General features: G+C 32.5%; 1 protein-coding gene across 2 annotated transcripts in view; it reads right to left on the bottom strand.

The window, feature by feature from the left end:
* ASCC3 (activating signal cointegrator 1 complex subunit 3) overlaps window positions 1-20,562 on the bottom strand; it is a 356,417-nt gene that overhangs the window by 134,773 nt on the left and 201,082 nt on the right. For both annotated transcript variants that reach the window (XM_024119391.2, XM_028494620.2), the window contains 6 exons: window positions 15,011-15,202; window positions 14,479-14,703; window positions 7,509-7,628; window positions 4,860-5,024; window positions 2,846-2,932; window positions 1,807-1,983 (listed from right to left, as the gene is read on the bottom strand). In XM_024119391.2, the coding sequence (XP_023975159.1) occupies window positions 1,807-1,983; window positions 2,846-2,932; window positions 4,860-5,024; window positions 7,509-7,628; window positions 14,479-14,703; window positions 15,011-15,202 (966 nt within the window). The remainder of the gene's footprint in view (window positions 1-1,806; window positions 1,984-2,845; window positions 2,933-4,859; window positions 5,025-7,508; window positions 7,629-14,478; window positions 14,704-15,010; window positions 15,203-20,562) is intronic.

Here is a 20,562-nt window from a genome sequence, read left to right as displayed (position 1 = left end):
ATACCAACAGGACATTTTAATCTGAAATGATATAAATTGCATGGGAATAATGATCAAAATCTCTAACATGTAGAAGATAAATATCGGCCCCTTTATAAAATCATAGAATATCTGAGCTAAGGATTTATCTTAAGGGCTGAGAGAATAAAGTTTCAGAAATATACAAGGAAGTACCATTTTACAGAGCTGAGAGAGTGCTTGTGGAACTACTGATGGCTTAAACTAAAAAAAAACCACACACAAAAACAAAACAAAACCAAAAACCCCTCACAAACCCCCCCCAAAAATCAACAATAATTTATCTAACATATTCAAGAATGATAAACCCCTAATAGATTTTTTTTTTTTAAAAAAGGGATTCTTAGAGATATATCCTCAATCTTTTGAGACTGACTTTCTGGGTACCAATCATGAAGAAACCGTAAGTTTTATATTGTAAAGCAATTCGTAAATCAGTCTCTGATGACAGCTTCATAATCTTGAATCAAGCAGAAATGTGGCCAGATTATTCATCCAGAACCCAGTAAAGCTTTACCTTTTAGTTAAATCATTAACTATTGCAATATAAAATCATTAGATAAAATAAAATGACAATATTATATTATTTTTCAGAAAAACAGATAAAACAAAAGACTTTAAAAACAATGGTTCCTTATAGAGGCTTTAGGTTTTTGAGAATATATGTATTTTTCTATGGCACAAACATATGTGTTCCAAAATGAAAAATAAAAAAAATATGTTTGCACCACATCCACATTTACTTTATATAAATATGAAATCATCACCTGGTTTCTTGGTTACTTTGATTAAATTACTGCATTCATTCTAACTGTTTACCAATATATCTTGGTTTATGTTTGTAAATATTTCATGTTTAGAGTTACTTCAAAGCACTCTGGGGTATTCATAGCTGTTAATAATAATTCATTTAACACAAACATACTCTTTCTATATTGTCTTTGAGCAAAATTACAAACACAAAATACAGAGTAGAATATTTTCTATATTTAAAATAAGATTAACCTTTTATTTCTCCTTAGCCTAGAGGAGGCATTACTCAATAAACATAATTTAAAAAGTATTCTTGATAAATAAAAAATATCTTTTAAAAAAGTAAGCCTAGAAGGGAAAACTCTCATTTGAAAGGTAAATACTGCTGACAAAATCTACTTTATATCATATGAGGGCTTGAATATTAAAAACATAAATATTATAACATTTTATACTATGGTAATTTTTAAAACTTAAACATTTAATGAGTTGTAATTTACGGATTAATTTTCCTTCAGTACTCAATTTGTAAGTATCGACAGTAGGAAAGAAAGATTACCTTTTTTATAAAAGATATATCATACTTAATATATGGTATGGGGTATATTTATTAAGCCTTGTTTAATGGTTAAAAACAATTGTTTATATTTCTAACATCTGGGGAATGCTACAAAGGTTCCACAATCTTTTCTTTTCACTTGAAATATTCTTGTACTATTGCCCTTCCTAAGTAAAAGAAGTGAACTTTATCATTTAAAACAGAAAAAAATCAGATATTGATATTTTTAAACTCTAAAATATAAATAATAGCAACATCAAAAAAAGCCAAAGCAACCACCAAATCCCCCCCTGTTCCTGATCTAACAGCACAGATGGCAGAAAAGATGTACAAATTAAACAGAACCAGTTCTAAGATAAAATGGTAATTTGACAGCATGTCACAATGCAATACATTCATAGTATAGCATGACTCAATTCCTTGAATCTCTAAAAGTAACCAAGGAAGAGAAAACAGGAAGGGAGTAATATTCTTACCTGTGCAACGTATGCAGAATCTGATATAAGGGAGAAACTGTCCACCTCCCCTCGGCTGATATAAGTTTGTAGTAGGATGTTTATTTTCCCATAACTGTTCTCTACACCTCCAGGAGCTGAGAGTTCACAAAAGTTGTTTAATAAGGCATCTAACTCCCCTATTTCCTCTTCTCTGACCTGGAAGAATCAATGTTTTTATAGGATTATTTGGGCTGATTTATTTAAATTTTTTATATTGAAATTAAAGCACATTGCATGTTTTCTAAAAGTTTCCATCTGTGATAACTCAAGAGTTTCCTTTTGTATACTAAAATAATAGCAATTTTTCATAGGTAGCTAATAAAATACAATGAAAAACTATCTTGATGCTGATAAGATTACATTTTATTATTCATCACCAATATTAAAATTGCCATTGACATATACAGATTTGATATGTCACAAAAATTAAGTCTTCTGACCTCACCCTCCTTCAACTGATGAGATTTCATTTTTTATTTGACCAGAGTAAAACCTCTGCCCAAATGGATTAGGGCAAACTTGAATTATCTTCAAACGCATCCATTACAGTCATATATTTTTATATGGTATAATGCATTCATAGCTTAAAGCTGTGAAGTACTATGATTCAAAGTATTAAAGTTTTCACTGTTAATAAGATTAAATTATAATATGGGTACAGAAATATTCATATCTAAATTTGAATCATGCATGACCTTTATATTTTCTTCAGCGAAACTTATATTGCAAATAAACCAAAATCTACACACTATATTCTCTGATAGTTTCATTACTGCAAAACCTATTTAAATTATGTTTGATTTGCAGTAGAGAGCAAAGAATGAGGTCAGGTATAACATACTATCAAAATCTAGGATAGTGGACATTGTTGATAAATGGAAGAACATTGCTGGTACTCAAAATGTGAAGTGTCATACAGCTTATATTGTATCAGGAATAACAATTAATTATGAACTTTTATAAATGAATCAACACATATGTGCTATATACATTTGATTCAAGCTTCAAGTAATCTTACCTTGATTTGATCAAATTCTTCAGCTTTGGAGACTATAGCAAAAATATCACTTTCTGTTTTGTGAGCATCAAAGAGTTCATTGAAGGTCTACCAAAGTAAGTGTTATATTTGATTAAAATAGAAGGTCCAGTAAAATATTTTAAATTAAAAATGTGACTATAAATCACACATTCTAAGAGAACATCTGAGCCCTAGAATATGCAGAGTTATAATGTCTGTAGCATACTGTTCCAAAATCATCATTTTAAACATTGTCAAATTTATCAAAGACTAAAAAACATTCCCCAAACAAAATTAGCTAGAGAAGACCTTTAGAAGCAAAAGATCTATAAAATCAGTTAATGAAACTTACAACAGATATCTAAAACAACGTTCAGCATAACACTCTTGTCTTGGCTCATTTTTCAGCATGGGCATATGTAAATCTGCACCGTTCATCAACTTAAAGCTGATCATATATCACATAAAATTCAGAGAGGAATAGCTAAAAATATGTAACTTAAGATTCTGGCAAATATATCACAACATTGCTAGTTAGGGCATACAGAAATTCAGGAAACTGGAAAGAAAAAAAATCAAAACAAAAACAAAGCTGAAGAAAGGCTACAGTCCCTGAAAGAGAGCTGCAAACAGGCTTAAGATGTAGTTTGGCAGCAACACACTACCAAGTGGACAAATGAGAAAGGAAACTTAATGGACAAAATGAGTGGACATGAGTAGGTGATGGCAGCAACAGAGGGCGAGGGAAAATGTTTTGGGTTGAGGAACTACCAGATCACAGCTGTGAGTAATATATGTTAAGAGACTTTGAAGAAACCTAAAGTGCTATACAAACACAAGCAAACACAAGATTTATGTGTGGCAAGATGAGGAAAAGCTATTATGTACGTGAAAATGTTTTCTGAAACATGTTATCTGCATAATAAGCACATGTTAAATAAGTACAAAACTTAGATTTCATATAGGCCTTGGTGTTCATATTTCTGAAGAAATTTCATCTTAGTGATTTCTATTACTTTTTCATTTAAAAAACAATTTTAAGAAAATAAAAATGAACATATAAAAAAATCAAACTTTCTCTCTATAAAAAGAGTAAAGAGTAAAAATTCACCTTAATCCAACTCCCTTCAACTTTAAGTCCTCTCCTCACAGGTAATCACTATTAAGTTTTCCCATGTATTAATGTGTGAAGGTACATACATAGGTATAGAAATACACACGAAGACAAGTATGTATTCTTTAAAATGTAGATATTATAGTGGCACCCTACCTTACATAAGATTACATTAAAAGGTAACAGGCAAGGATACAACTGTGTAGTAAAAATTACCCTTGAAAAATCTCTTCAATTATCCAAATAGTACAGCTCAGTGCCCTGATATTTTCATTAGTTTTTATAATTCTTTTTAGTCAGTGTTTCTCAATAACTTGCAATTAATTTTTCAACTTTTTATTCAAGGATATCATTAAGCCACCAGCCCCCACTTTAAATCATTCAGGCACTATTCCAGAGGTCTCACCAATGTGCTCAATGGTTTTAGGCTTGGGTGCGTCTACTGCTTGGGATATACTCATTGAATGGGATGGCAAGAGCGTCCTGAATATTTATATTTCTTTTTTTTTCCTTTTTTCTTTTTTTTTTTTTTTTTGCGGTACGCGGGCCTCTCACTGTCGTGGCCTCTCCCATTGTGGAGCACAGGCTCCGGACGCGCAGGCTCAGCGGCCATGGCTCACGGGCCTAGCCGCTCCGCGGCATGTGGGATCTTCCCGGACCTGGGCACGAACCCGTGTCCCCTGCATCGGCAGGCAGACTCTCAACAACTGCGCCACCAGGGAAGCCCTATTTTTTTTCTTATCTTTACTGAGTGTATGTTATTGAATTCATAAAAGTCAAATGCATTTTGTTCTATTAGTAGCTTTTGTTATTTTGCATGAATACTATATTTTGAAGTCTAGAAAGTATTTGCATCTAAAGACAAACATATTATTCTGTTTGTTCCACTCAGTATACTACCTCAATAGTGTTGTATTTAATATAGTAGTGGCTGGCAGTTCTACCCAAATCAGTTGAGGAAAAATATCCAGTTCGTTCCTCAAAACGAATCATCCGAGCTTTGTCTAGTTTCCGTCCAACTTCAATGACCAACTGTTCTCGATGCTTTGCTAATGTTGGGTCAATCTATAGGAAAAAAAAACACTTGAATAATTCTTCAGAGAGTCATCATTTGCAAATGTATACCTGTTCTGGAAATTAAAATTTTCCTTTGATGCTTTAGTTAGTATAAATTTTTTATTATAATTTTAAAAGAATGCATTTTTTTAAAAGATAGGACATAATTAGAAAATACTTTATTCCATTAAATAAAGAAAGCTTTAAAATTAATTAAAATTATCAATCTGTATATTATTTCAGATAGTAATATTTTAGAATCTAAAATCCCTGTATAGTCTTATAATCTTTAAGATTAATAAGGATTAGGAATTAGACACATGAAAAAAAATCACTTTGTCCCTCCCACACTAAAATAAATAAGAATTTTAAAATATCAAACCACAGTCCTATTCAGAGAAATGATAGTGAGAATGCTCTCCTCTGTTCAAATAGAGGTATACAAAAATAAATTAAAAGTCATCCTTTCAAAAGCATGGTTTTAGTGTTCTAGCAGTTTTTATAACTGTTGATGGGGAAACCCATTCTGCCTATAATGGTAATAGAAGCAAAGAGTAAAATCAATTTGACAATGAATTTCTGAATAGCTTAGAAATTATTACAGTATTTTTCTAAGCAGAAAGGACATTTAACACAAGATATTAACAAACATTCCTGTTACTATGATGTGTGTGTGTATATAAATATATGTATATATTTATAGCTGTAAAGTGAAGTATGACCTTTAAAGGGGGGAGGGGGAAGTATAAAATACTTTAGAAATCAATTAATGAGTTAATACTCCTACCACTTGTTCTAACTTAGATTTTATGGCAGCTTATTCATGCATCAAATATAGCTAAAATAAATGAGTAAATCATAATGAGGCAAAGGAAAATCAACTGTAGGGAAGTAAGACGGAATCCAGTCACATCAGCAAATACAAAAAGTCTTAAATATTTTCTGTAGGTAACATACTGTATATTTCAGGCTCATCTTATGAAACCATTTTATTAATCACGTATTACTAAACCATTAAAAAGAATTAAACTACATGATCTGTGTTAGTTCACATGAATTTTGTGGCTACGCATTCTTATTGAGTAATAAAATAAAAACACTTAGGTCAAAAAAATAAAAAGGTAAGATTCTCTGAACTGTGAAGGTTATAAAACTTTGTGTCTCAGAAAGGAAAAAAACCCACTTTTTATACTAGAAAATTATTAAAAAATGACTTCTGATATTAACCTGGTACTTAAACAAAAATCAATTGATGTGTTTATCTTGTCCCAAGACTTGAGATGCCTTAGCCCATGAAAAAATACATGTTGTGTTTGGTCTTCCTTTATCCCTTCAGAATATTTTCATAGTGCCATTGACTCTTTTCACAAAACTCACATTTGTCATAAGAATAGCTAGTGCCTTATTCTTTAAAATTTATAAAGGTACAGGTTACAATACACCTACATTTTATAACTGAGAGAGATCTGGTTGTAAAAGATATCCATTTGAAGATTAGCACAGATTTTAACTGAGAAGGAGAATAAAGGTAGTTGAATTCCCCCATCTACAGTAAACCTAAGTATAAAAATCAAATGATTTCAGATGAACAGCTTCATAACTCGTTGCTGCTGCTATTTTTCTTCTTTCCCTCCTAAATCTTAAGTTTCAATTTTCCCATGGTCAAAGTTACTGTATATGAAAAGGAAAGATAAAAAAAAGATAGGCAACTGCTTTGATACAAAATGGAACACACACACACACACACACACAATTATCATTATTAGTAAATAGATGAAAACTATAATTCCAAGTTAAATTCAACTTCTTTGCTAATTTTGATTTAACACTAATGAATGTCGATATGATGGTGGTGAAATCGTATTTTCATTAGACAACAACCAGTTGTTGTAATTAGGAAGCATTTACAGGGTATAAAGCAGAGTTCTAAAGAAGAGACAAGATCTCACAGAATCTGTAAGCTATGTGGACCACACAACTGTGAAGTTTATTGGAAGAGCTGTGGTCACATGCATCTGATTCTCAGTCTATGTGCACAGCAGAACTGATCCAGCCTCCAAACTGTTAAGATAGTAACTCATTAATGCTATCTTTTAATTTAGGAATATAATATATAATGTATATAATATAAGCCTATCATTAAAAGTGGTTTGTAAGTTTCCTCATGTCTGGTTTATTCTAAAAACTAAATTGAAAAAATATAGTTAAAAAATAGCAAAATACTAATATCAAATGGAAACTTATCTGAGCAGTAAATTGATAATAACATAAAGATCAGTGGAAAAGATATATAAAGAAACTGAAATAATTACCAGGGACAAATTTAATTTTCCTTAGTATCTTCTAAAAAAGATTAAAGCTCTTTGTTTTTCTTCCAGGTACCTAAATCTTTTCAGATGAGCAGAAGTAGCAAATATTTATCCTCATATCATGAAAGGATTACAGAACTAAAAAGGAGGTCTGACTTTTTTTTTTAGTAAATGAGTTTTCTACCTGATAAGCCTTGTGACTGATGCCATACACTAATGGATTTGCTCTCATCCGTACATAAAGATAAGTGTAACTTATCCACTTCACTGCTTCTTCCACATTAGTAACTGTTCCCAGAGCAATCTGCAAATCAAAAATATAACAAAAGTTAAACTAATGTATTATAGTTGAATATAAACATTACATCAAAGACCATTTTGTTGAAAGTTAAGTTTTTAAAATACATCATTATGCGGTATTTAAAAGAAGGTAAGCACAATTATTGGACATGATGTTTCTCGAATTAATTAAAAATCAGTCCTGCCTCATTTAATTGAGAACAGTACATTAGAAATGCTATCTTCCAAAACTTTACTTATTATTATGGCATTTGATTAGTTTTCCCACTTGAATTTAATTCCATATAGTATTATAAACGTTTTGGTATTCATTAATTTTTCTTCTTCTTTTTGCTTCTTTTAAATTTTGGTTTCATTTTGTGACAACATTACTGACAGTTTTAAATGTGACTGCACCACAATCAAAACAACAGAATATTGCTGATTCTATCCCTCTTTGTTGTGATTTTGTATACTGTCATTACCACAATCACAAAGGGCATAACATTAGTAGTTTTTTCCTCTAAAGATACCCATTTGCAGCATAGCTAGTATAAATATATACTATAAATACAATGGTAAATGCAGTAATTTTTGCATAAAACAAAATTATATTTTATTGGGATTTATACATATTAATAATACATACACTTTAAAAAGATCATACAAGAACAGGGAGTGGTTTTAATTTTTTATTGGTAAACTTAAAACAACCTATGGAAAAAACAGATATTTATACTTTTGAATTATAATAAACACTGGGTAATTCTTTAGATTATATTCTGAAAGAAAATATAATTTTTAACATAGCATTTTAATGTAGCTTTATAACATGTTAATTTAATGAAACCAAAGGTTAATTATTTTAAAACACAACAATAACATATAAAATCTGTGTAATAAAGGGAATTGTTAGAAAATGACCTTAGGCCAGAATTGCAGTGAAAAGTTTTCTTAAAAATACATTTCTTTAGCCACTGGATCTATATGCAGTCATTGTGCTTTTATACTTAGAGTGTTCATTTTAATTAACAAATTTATCCAAGTTGTGAAATTTCACAGTTGAATAATTTTTCCTGAATCTGTAACTGAAAAATTTTTTTTAACCTCTTAATACTTTAATCAAAGGAGAAGTGATGATCCCTACCTAAATAACCAAATTTCAGGAGAAAAGAAGGAAAAATAAATCCTCTTATTTTAGTGCTAAATAGTAAAGAAAATATAAACCTTAATGTTTGCTTTATTCCCATATTATAAATTCTGTATAACTAATTTTGTAAAATAGGTATGCGAATGCTTAGATATCTTTAGTTAGTTGAAGATGACATATAGCAATATTACACCATACTATTTGTCCTTAAAAAAAAAAATGACCAAAAGTAAATAAATGGTAAGGCAGATTCTATCTACTTTAAAAATTACACTATCTTGAAATACGTCAGACACAGAAAGACAAATACTGTATGATCTCCCTTATACAAATAATCTAAAAACATCAAACTCAAAGAAACAAAGAACAGAATGGAGGTAGCCAGGAGTTGAGGGGTAGGGGACATGAGGAGATGTTGGTTAAAGGGTACAAACTTTTAGGCGTAAGATGAGTAAGTTCTGGGGATCTAATGTACAGCATGGTGACTGCAGTTAATCATACTGTACTGTGTACTTGAAAGTTGATATAAGAGTAGAGCTTTAATGCTCTCATCATAACAACAAAACAAAATTGTTATTATGTGAGGTGAAGGATGTGTTTCCTAACTTTATTGTGGGAAACATTTCACAAATACATATGTGTGTCAAATTATTGCATTGTACAACTTAAACTTACAATGTCATATGTCAATTATATCTTCATAAAGCTGGAAAAAATAAATTTACATTAATGTATTTACAAATGACTAAACCACCCACAATATAAGTAAATACAATATAAAGAAAAAATAAATTTACATTAATGTATTTACAAATGACTAAGCCACCCACAATATAAGTAAACATACACTTCCTAAAATGTGAACTGTAAGAGTTTCCACAAAATAAAGAGTAACAAGAACTAAAATTTATCTAAGGAGTTAGTTCTACAACACTTCTTAAATATTTACAAGTAACACAGTTAAACATTTTCTAGTCTGCTTAGGCAAAGGAAACTAGCTTGATGATACGGCTAAAAATCGGACAGCGTCCTCCATTTGTGATTCTATTATTTGACAGCCAAATTGTGTTAATCCCCTTATGACTTATAGATATTTTAAAATGACACCACACAACTCCTAAGAGTAGAAAATTTTATAAAGGATAAAATAAGCTTGCTATTATTATACTTTCAAAATCAGACTCAGTAAATTAACAATAATAAATAATTACCTATTGCTAGGTAGTGAGAAGAATAAAGGAAAAGATGAAGTAGGTACCAAAAACTGGATCAAGTAATGCAAGTCTCCCAAATGTTCACCAAAAAGGAAAAGACTACTCAGAAAAATGAATGTAAATTTATAATGGTACATTATATTGTGAGATTAATCTCTGAATGCCACCTAGTGACAAAAACAAAAATTTACTTGCAAATATTTGTGGTCTAGTGGCTACTTAGTACAGGAGCCTTTTATAAAACAAGTATTTTTCACAGTATCTCTCTGAAATTTATTCATTCATCTCAATAATCATACAGGAAGTCAGAAACAAGACTGCACTATGTAAAGTATAAAGTACAATGGATATGGCAATAAATAGAGCATGGTTCCTGGTCTCAAGAAGTCTGCAGTCTTATAGGTGAGATACATGTAACGAATTAAGATGACATCTATGAAACCATTAGCCACAGTGCCTAGGACATAATACGTATTCAAAAATGCTTTGAAAGAAAAACACCTAACATGTGAAACTTATAAAAGTGCCATTAGTATATAGTGTAATACAGCTTTATGCTCTAAGTAAAAGAGGGGGAAAAAAAAACACCCCAAATCTGGTAATTTAGAAGTAAGGCTCAAAGTATCACTTTGTATCTAATTTACCTATTTAAACTTTAGTCATTAAGGTTATCTTAATTGTTTATTTTCATGTGTTTTTCAAAAAGTTAGTTGAAATCATATAAAACTAAACAAGCAAGTATAATAATCATATGTATCTAAATACATATGTATACACAAACCCCTTTAGTAAGTGTATGAAAACACCATTTATGCCACCATTCATTTACTTATTCCACTAAAATTTGAGTGCGGGTAGTAAGCATGATTGGGGCTGAGGATAAAGGGACTATGAGATAATGTAACTGCTACAATTCTGTACCGAATAACAACTTGGCACAGGTGTTTGTTAAATTTTCACAACAATCTAGTGATATTATTCCTATTTTATACAGGGGGAGATTGGCACTTTATAGGTGACGTGAGTAGAGTAAGGGACTGTCTAGAGCAGAAGACCTGTGCTGGAAAGTAACCAGAGCCAGAACTGGGAAGATGTCAGACTGCTGAGGACTTAAATCCCAGGACAAAGTGTTTGTACTATGCCCTGTGGAGATGGGAGGAGCTCTGAATAAAGAATGTACGTAAGATTATAGAAAGATTAATACATTTTAAAGTGTGGACCATAGGGGACTGGCACAGAATAGATAAGAAATTAATGTCACCTATGAGAGAACAGTTTCACAGGTGAAACTGTGAAACAATACCCAGTAATGTCTGCTGAATAAATTTTAATAAGCCTCAAACATGCTTCAGTGTTTCTCTCAGTGCAAAATTAAGAGGCTTTATACAGGGCTGGGACTTGTGAGCTTTGGCATTAATTAGCATTCAGGAGTCGGCCCCATTAGGCATCAATCAGCAAAGATGTCTCATAAAATGTCTGCATTAAAATGATAGCTTAATATGATACTTTCTCCAGTTCTTCTAAACTAGTGTTATCAAAGATATTAGTATGGGCAACATTCCTAATCTAACGTGACCTTGATGTTGATCACTGCTGCTGTACAGTCTTGCAAAGATTTTCGGAGTCTAAAGACTTAAAAATCCATTACCTTAAGAGCACAGCACACATTCATGTTATAAACTAATTTCACACTTGGCTTCCATAGATTACCAAATTTAATTTCACACTCAACTATAATTTAAGGGAGTTTGTTTCCTTAAGAAGAAAATTTACTTTAAATGGGAGCTAGTCTATGATATGATAAAGAAATTTGATATGATATGATATGATAAATATGATATAATATGATATGATATAATATATATTATATAATATAATTATATTATATCATATAATTTATATGATATATCATATAAATATAAATATGATAAAGAAATTTTAGCCATGGCTATACTTCACCATATTACCTAAAAATTTCAAGGTATATGTTTCATTATTTGAACGCCATTTATGGCATTAAATGGAATTATTGTTACAGTTAGTTGACATTTCTGAAAATGACAAACCCTAATAAGTATTTTATGAATATGAGGTGAATCTATGGGCTACAATTGATTTTCAATTTCTCAGGGCTTGACCAAATAGTTTCATTTATTTTATTATAGTCCCTAAGAAAAAGAATTTCTTGAAGACCAGAGAAGTATTTTACTCACCTGTGTCTTCTGCATAAAAACATCACCATTTTGTGTTTAATTTACCACTTACAAAAAGCTATCAAGGAAAATAATTCTAAGTTTACAAAGATGTAGTCTTTCTTGATATGCTTTTCTAGAAAAATTGTATAAAACAGCCTTGCTTTTTATTGTAAGTCAGAGAAATTATTACTACCATTTTGGAAAATATTTAGTCCTGGTCTAAGAAGAAGGCAAATGGTAGGTTGATTAATATAGAGAAATGTATTCACCTTTTTTTTTTTTTTTGAGAAATGTATTCACCTTTAAGTTACTATATTTTATATATCAGAAATCTAGGCTATAATAAGAAGACTAAGTTTGTAGTTAAAAAGACCTGCGTTTGAATACTAGCTCCAGAAGTTAGTACCTGAATGACCTTTGGTCAGTTACCTATCTCTCTGAGGACAATAATATCTCCTTAGTAGCAGTACTGAGAGAATATACAAAAAGCACCCAGCAGGTTTGTGCATCCTCAGTCCACTGCTACTATTACTATCTTTGTACATTAGACTATTCCACCATAGATACTGGTGACCCATGACCAAGACCTAATGATTTAAACCATGCCATCATAGTAGGTAATGAGGATTGAAACTGAGATATATATCCTTTGGAGATATTCCTAATATCATAATTCATTTCCTAATCGTTTTCACTTTCTTGTAATTATGCTACTAGAAACCAGCATCTTTCATGATTTTTTTCTAACTTCCAACTAGATTTTCTAAACCTTACCTAACCTTCTGAACCCAGATTTACCACCTTCATGAACAAAGCCTTTCCTGATAAGCTGGGGCCAAAAGTATTTTCTCCTTCTACTGAATCCTTCTTTAGAACTTATTACTCAGCAACATTACTGCACTGTGTTTTTGTGTCTTTTTCTCCCCTTTTGGACTATATACTCCTTAACAGAGGAAACTGCATACTGAGTGTGTTTTTCATCCTCTAAAAAGACTTCTAAATAACATGAATAGAATATAAGTGAAATTTCTGTAATATTTCAGTTCAAATATTTCACTTATTCATTTATTTAATAGTTAATATCCCACCTACTTTCAAAAATTGTTTGAGTCAACTTTAATAGTAAGAAGGGATATAGGAAAGAAGTAGGAAAGTGTTGGATCACAGAACAACAATTAAAAATGCGGTGAAAACAGCAAAACCTCATTTGTTTGTTTGACACAGACTCTTAAGACTGTTCATCCTCTTTACCAGTTAAGATGTTATCTAGGTTTCCAGGGTCTGCTATTTAAATCTTAACACAATAATGGTGACTATACAAGTCACCTGTGAAACTGTTCTCTCATAGGTGACATTAATTTCTTATCTACGGAGTCTTATTAGTGAAAGTGTTATGTTTGCACCTCCAAGAAAAGGAAATAATTTTCTTTTTTAGCAGTCTATTAAAATGTCAAGGTTTACCTTGACTGCGGCTTTTTAATGTAAATGTTTGAGCCTAACTGAATTCCTAACATGTGATGTCACTCAGAATTCTGATAGGGTCCAGTAAAATTTGGCCTTAAAGACATACTTCTCCTGAAAATGAAAGGTATGACAAAAATATTATTTTACACAATGGCAGAAAGACGGTCAACATAAGTTATTGTGATAATTTTATTTTAAGATCTTGAAGTATAGGGACTAAACTAATATGTGCTTGCTCTTCTCCAGAGTATTTACTGGAAGGTTTTATATGTAAAGCTAACCTATAACTATTTGTGAATGGTTGTTATGGTTGAAAATTCTAGAATTAAAACAATAAAAGTAATCCTGAGTAAAAAAAAAGAAAATCTTAACACAAACACACATCACACATGAAATAAACTATAATATTGTAGCTCAATTTAAGCAATCATATTTCCTATAACAAAGTTAATCAAATGATCTAAGACAGAAGAGCATTATTAACCTTATAAAAACTTTATAAAATACTTCATAATAAACTTTATTAAAGTGCAGTACAAATATAGTTGTTGTTATTGCTATTTCTGTTTCCCTAGTTTGTATAGCTTTGGTTATATTTCTGTCCTATAACAAAACCTCATGATTTAAAAGTATAGTCTTTAAGCAATGATATCTCATCAGTTATCATTTGCATTCTATATTGCTCTGAACTAATCAATAATATTGCCATTCCACCTCTTGTGTCTTATGACTGCATATGAAATAAAATGTATTATTAAATATCATGAAATAGCAATCAACTCAAACTTTATTTTTCTTGGTCATTCTTGAAGCTGATGATTCTATTCCAACCTTTAACTCATTAGATCTTACCTCTGCATTTAGGTTATCTGCAAGGCTTTCCAGAAACTGACTCTCAATTGGGTTTTGTTGAGTGAGCAAAGAGAGGTAATGGCTGAGTTTATCATGGGTTGTTATGATGATTCCTTCCCCAAATTTGTCAAATTGTGGTCTTCCAGCTCGACCAAATATCTGCATGACATCTAAAATTCCAAGGTCAACAAAGGAGCCTCTTTTTGCAGCATATATTTGTGTTCCCTAGATGAGGAAAAGTTAATAAAAATTTACATAAACACACACAAATATAATCCTGATGAGCTGAATACTGAAATTAGGCAAATATGGCAAGATCTCAAAAGTGTACTTTAACTAATCCTTTCATCATCTGTGATAGCGTTAAATTTTCACAATATAAACTAGATTCTTTTGGAGAATATAGTTCTGACCTTATATAAATAACATTCAAAGTCACTGAAGCAGCCAAATCAATATTTTCAAATAAATCAATCCACAGGTTTGCTTTAAGATACCACAAATCCATGCGCAAAGGAAGGTAAGCTCTCACCTTAATAATAACAGCATGAGCAGGAAGATTGACACCCCAGGCTAATGTAGCTGTACAGACTAGGACTTTGATGTGCCCATTAAAAAACACGCTTTCAACCAAATTTCTGTCCTGCCGAAGCATTCCTGCATGATGAATACTAAAACCATCTGGAAATAATTCTCGTACTTGTTTATTTCTTGACTTTTGCACCTAGAGTAGATATCAACAAAAAAGTGTTATTTAGCATTTAAAAGCAATTGTTATTTATTGTCTCTTGAATGAGTTTATCAAAGAGAGCACAGAATTATTTTTAAGTATCTTAAGGTCTTACTAAGTCTTAGTATATAATGCTTTATACAAAATCATTAAAAATTATATTTCCTCTATCTTAAAAAATAGGTAACCCTGAACATGGCACAAAATCCAAAAGGAAAGAAGGTAAAAGCAAGTGTCTCTTTCACTCAGGTGTCCTCTTCTTGCAATCAATCAGTATTACCTGTTTCCTATCCTTTCAAAAAAACTCTATTAAAAATAAGCATAAATCTCAGTGGCTTCCAACCCATTCAGAGTAAAGGCCAGAGTCCTTAGGATGCAGGACCTACAGAAATCATTCCCATTCCTGAACCTCACTTACTTACTCAGGCCAGACACAAGAGCTGGCTTTTTCTCTAAGTGCCCCCCAACCTTTTTCATATTTTTGACAAATCCACACCTGCCTCAGGGTCTTTACACTTTCTGTTCCAGACCCACTGCCTTGGAAGCCTTTCCCCCTTACTGAGATGCCCCTGGTTCTGCGGGACATGCGCTCCTTCTCACAGTAATGAGCCAACAAACCCAACTGTGCTTCCCCGACACCTGTGTTCCTGCTGATCTCTGACAGGAGGGCACCGGCCACCTGTCTTAGCTCCTCAACTTTACATCTGCCCTGAATATACTAACTTCGCTTCTGAGGTCTGTTCTTTGGCCTGGTCTGACCTCAGATGTGGGATATGGTCCACTTATCTGCAATCTGTATAAGTGCCACAGCAGATCTTACAAAATTCACTGACGACTCACTGTACAACGGGGAAATTTTTTTCTGCAAAATTAAAGACTACAGATTAACAAAAGTGTTCATATAGCCAAAGCTTCTGTTTGGGCATCACATCCTGTGCTTATTTGCTACTGCTCTGAAAATTTCACGATCAACATCTTGATAGCTTCTTTTGAAACAGCGTTTTCCATAGTTTTCACGTAAGGGGCACTACACTGGCAGGGAATGGGGTTCTAGTACAGTAACAATGATTATCTCTAAGGTCACTTAAAATTTTAAACTTCTAAATTAATAGTAATTAACTAAGAAAATGATCTAAGAAAACTGCACTCCATGAAATCTGCTACAGATATAAAATGGAAGGGAAAACATTAACAAACCCCACCATCTAGTGGCCAGCCAAGTAAATAACAACTTAGAATTTTGAGCCTTGTTGAGTCCCAAGCAAAATACACATATACACAAAAAAGTTATCTTCATTAAGTTTCAAGGGAAGGGTATTATTTCATTTTCGTGCCGTGTGGTCAGCCTCTTAGAAATAATTGTATAGGGCTTCCCTGGTGGCGCAGTGGTTGCGCGTCCGCCTGCCGATGCAGGGGAACCGGGTTCGCGCCCCGGTCCGGGAGGATCCCACATGCCGCGGAGCGGCTGGGCCCGTGAGCCATGGCCGCTGAGCCTGCGCGTCCGGAGCCTGTGCTCCGCAACGGGAGAGGCCACAACAGAGGAAGGCCCGTGTACCGCAAAAAAAAAAAAAAAAAGAAAAAAAAGAAAAAAGAAATAATTGTATAAATACACTTTATTATTAACTACATTTGGATCATACTGCCTTAACTTCCATCTTATCAGACGTGTGTTATTGTCAGTCTCACAAATACGGGCTCCACATTATGGAGTATTTGCTAGTATATAACACAGCTCCCTCGTGGGGTCAAGGTAGAAGAAGGAAAAACACTTCACCTACTTCATTTCTTCGCTAATATTCATGAATGAACATGCAGAGCTAACAGAGGAAAGTAAAAAATACTGCTTGGAGACAGTCAGAAAAAAAATCATACTGCTGGATGGCTCTTTGCTTTGGGTGAATCTGCTGTCCGTGGACCCCTGCACTGGAATATCCTGATATGCTTGTTATAAATGCAGATTCTCAGTCAACATCCAGTTGAGGTAAGACTTGGCTTGTGACACCAATGACACAGTAAGAAGCTGAACGCAGGAAATATGTAACTGCGGTGAAAAATATTCTTATAAGGTAGCAGGTAGATCATGGGGTGCTGACACATCAACTCTGACCAGGTGGGTTCAACCAGCTTGTTCTCTGTAAGCAACCAAGAAGTACCAGGAGTCACTTCGCCTTTGTCTCTATTCCTGCTCATATTCTGTGCATTGCTTTTTTATTGATTCATTAAAGACATGAAGTGACAACAATCTTAAAATAAGACTGGGTTGTTCATTTTCAACTGTCTTTGAATCTGAATCTGCCATTTGTGATCTAGCCTAGTTCACAGGACAAATAAACAAGAAATCCTGGGGAGGAGGCCCGGGGATGAGTACGTTTTAAAGTCTTATTTAAAAAATTATCATATAGTAAAATTCTCTTTCCACTTTGGTGTATAGTCCTACGAATTTTGGCATATGTTCAAATTGTGTAACCACCATAATAATCAGGATACAAAACAGTTCCTTTACCCCCCTTAAATTCTCTTGTTATTCCTTTATAGTTAAACCCTCCCCACTTACAACTCCTGGCACCCCCTGATCTGTACCCCACCCCTAACTTATAGGATGGAGTAAAGTTGTGCTCTCAGAAAACATCATACCTGAAATACTTATATAACTAAAAAAGAATATAATAAATAAGTAAATCAAGCATCTAATTCAGAAATCTATAAAAATATAACAAAGCCAAGGAAAAAAGGAGAAATGCCCTAATAAAGTTAAAATAGAATCTGATTTTTAAGATGTGAAATTGATAAGTAAACATAAAAACTCTAATTTTAAAAGAAAAAATAAAAATAGACAATGTCTATTACTGGGCAGCAGGAGTTGGCAAATTATGTGCCAACTGCCTGTTTTGTAAATAAATTTTTATTGAAACACAGCTATAGCAGTTTGTTTACATATTGTCTATGGCTGATTTTGAGCTACAATAGGGGAGTTGAGGAGTGTGACAGACACCATATGTTTGCAGGCTTAAAATATTTACTGTCTAGCCTTTAAGTAAAAGGAGAAACATAGTGGAAAACAAGCACAACAGCACAAGCACAAAGACACAAAATTAGTAATGTGAAAAAGAAGTGTTCAGAAATACATCACAATTTTAAAGAATCAGAAGAGTATTCTGAAAAATTCAATACATTCCATTATTAAAAATGTTTGGAACAGATGATTTTCTAGGAAAATGTTACTAACATTTATATTAAAAGTGATAGAAAATTATAATAAAAGCAATGGAAGAAAATGTAAAGGCTATCTAACATCTAGGCTTTCATACTTTTTAAAGACAAATTAATTCTAATGTTACTAAGAGGCCCTAGAGCACAGAAATAGAAGTCTAAAAATTAATCTTACAGAGGCAGTGTAATAGCACTGATATTAAAACCTGATAAAGCAGCAGAAAACAGAATACAATAGAGAAATCTCTCTTAAGAATATTAATCCAAATAGTAAAGAGTTTTAGAAAACAGAATTCACCAGTGCATTAAAACAATATACCACAACTAAGTAAATTAAACCCCAGAATGCAAGGGCACTATACCTATAAATATATTAACATATTTATTAATAAGTCAAAGGAGAAAAAACATATGATCATCTCCAGGCACTGAACTCTCACAAAAGACCACATTCAACCTTGATGAGCAGAGGTGACAAAACATCGATTTCAAACCACACTGAATCATAAAACATTAGGCATATATCAATTTAAGTTAGGAACAAGGCAAAGGTGTTTACAATCAGCTTACCAATGTCCTAGACAATGGAATTAGACATGAGAAAATAATAAAAAGTAGAAATACTGGAACAGAAGAGGTCAAAGCAATTATTAGTTGCAGATGAAATAAACATTTATTTAGAAAACTGAGGATTAATGAAAAACTACTAACTAAAATAATGATTGAATTCAGAAAGGTGACAGTCCACCAAATCAATATTTTAAAAAAGTCTTTCTGTATATAAACAATTGTTAGAAAATAAAAGGGAAGAAAATAGCACATTTATAAAAGCCGTCAAAAACAGAAAAAAACAAGAAATAGGTAGCACCTACATGAAGAAAGCATTATTATACTGCCGAAGGACATTCAAGAAATGAAATGATATGCTTTGCTTTTGAGATGGGAAAACGATTTGGTGAAAATACCAATTCTCACTAACTTAATCTGTAAATCAATGCACTAACTCAACTAAAAGATAAACGTTATTTCTTGGAAGTGATACTAAAGTTCGTCCTTAAAAGTAAACCTGTATATCCAGGAAAAATTCTAAAATTGAAGAATAATCAGGATGCTTATCCCAATCACATATTAAAAATATTAAAAAAACAAATAAGTATTGTAAAGCAATTATACTCCAATAAAGACGTTAAAAAAAAACCAAACAAATAAGTAAAATAGTTTGATACCACAGAAGAGACAATAAGATCAAGGAAATAGAAAACAAAGTTCAGAAACTGACTCAGGCAAATGTGAGAATTTGGTATGTTATATTAAACTTTAAAAACAACAGAATAAACAGGAAGTATTCAGAAATGCATTTGCTGGGGGAGGTCATCAAGAAGACATGACCACCAGTTTGACCCACAAGCTGGGCCCAGGCAATCAGAGGCTCCTCATCCCTTCTGTCCTTGGAATGTGCACTCTGCTTGCCTTCACTTAGAGGCTGCCCAAGGACACAGCCCTTAGACAGAAATGCGGTGTTGTCTGTGCACATGACGAAACCCCGTTAAGGCCTCTATATAAACTTTTAAGATTGTGGCAGGTGGGTGCGGAGATCTACTTGTATATAAGTTCCCTCAATTATTAAACCTGCCACCCACCAATCTGGAGTGGCCTGCCTCCCTTGTCCTCTGTGTTTTGGGGCCAGTCTCACATTACACCCAGAAAGGTCCCGAGGAGACTGCAAACCAACACCATTACTATATGCAATAAGTTCTAGATGGATCAAAGATTTAATAATGAAAATCCAAAACTTAACTTAAAAAGGACTGGAGGAAATCATGATGAAGTGAGTGTGATCTTTATAAGCAAGACAAAGCCCAAATACTGTAAATAAACTGAAAAAAATCTCATTATGGTAAAAATATTCATAAATTAATAAAAATCAAAGATTAAGTAGGAAAAATGTTTGTAACACATATAACAGTACATGCAATTTATAGAAAAAGAAATTCAAATGGCAAATGTGAAAAACGCTCAGCTTCACTCATAAAGAAAATAATAATGAAGTACCATTTTTTGCCTATTAATCTGTCATAATCTCAAAAACTCTAACGCTGTTCAGTGCTGGCAAAGTTAGGTGGGAGGAAGTTACTGTTCCAGGA

The sequence above is a fragment of the Physeter macrocephalus genome, chromosome 10, assembly GCF_002837175.3.
Source record: "Physeter macrocephalus isolate SW-GA chromosome 10, ASM283717v5, whole genome shotgun sequence".
Classification (NCBI taxonomy): Eukaryota; Metazoa; Chordata; class Mammalia; order Artiodactyla; family Physeteridae; genus Physeter; species Physeter macrocephalus.
Note: the sequence above shows the minus strand (reverse complement) of the source record. Positions and strands in the feature narration are given on the sequence as shown.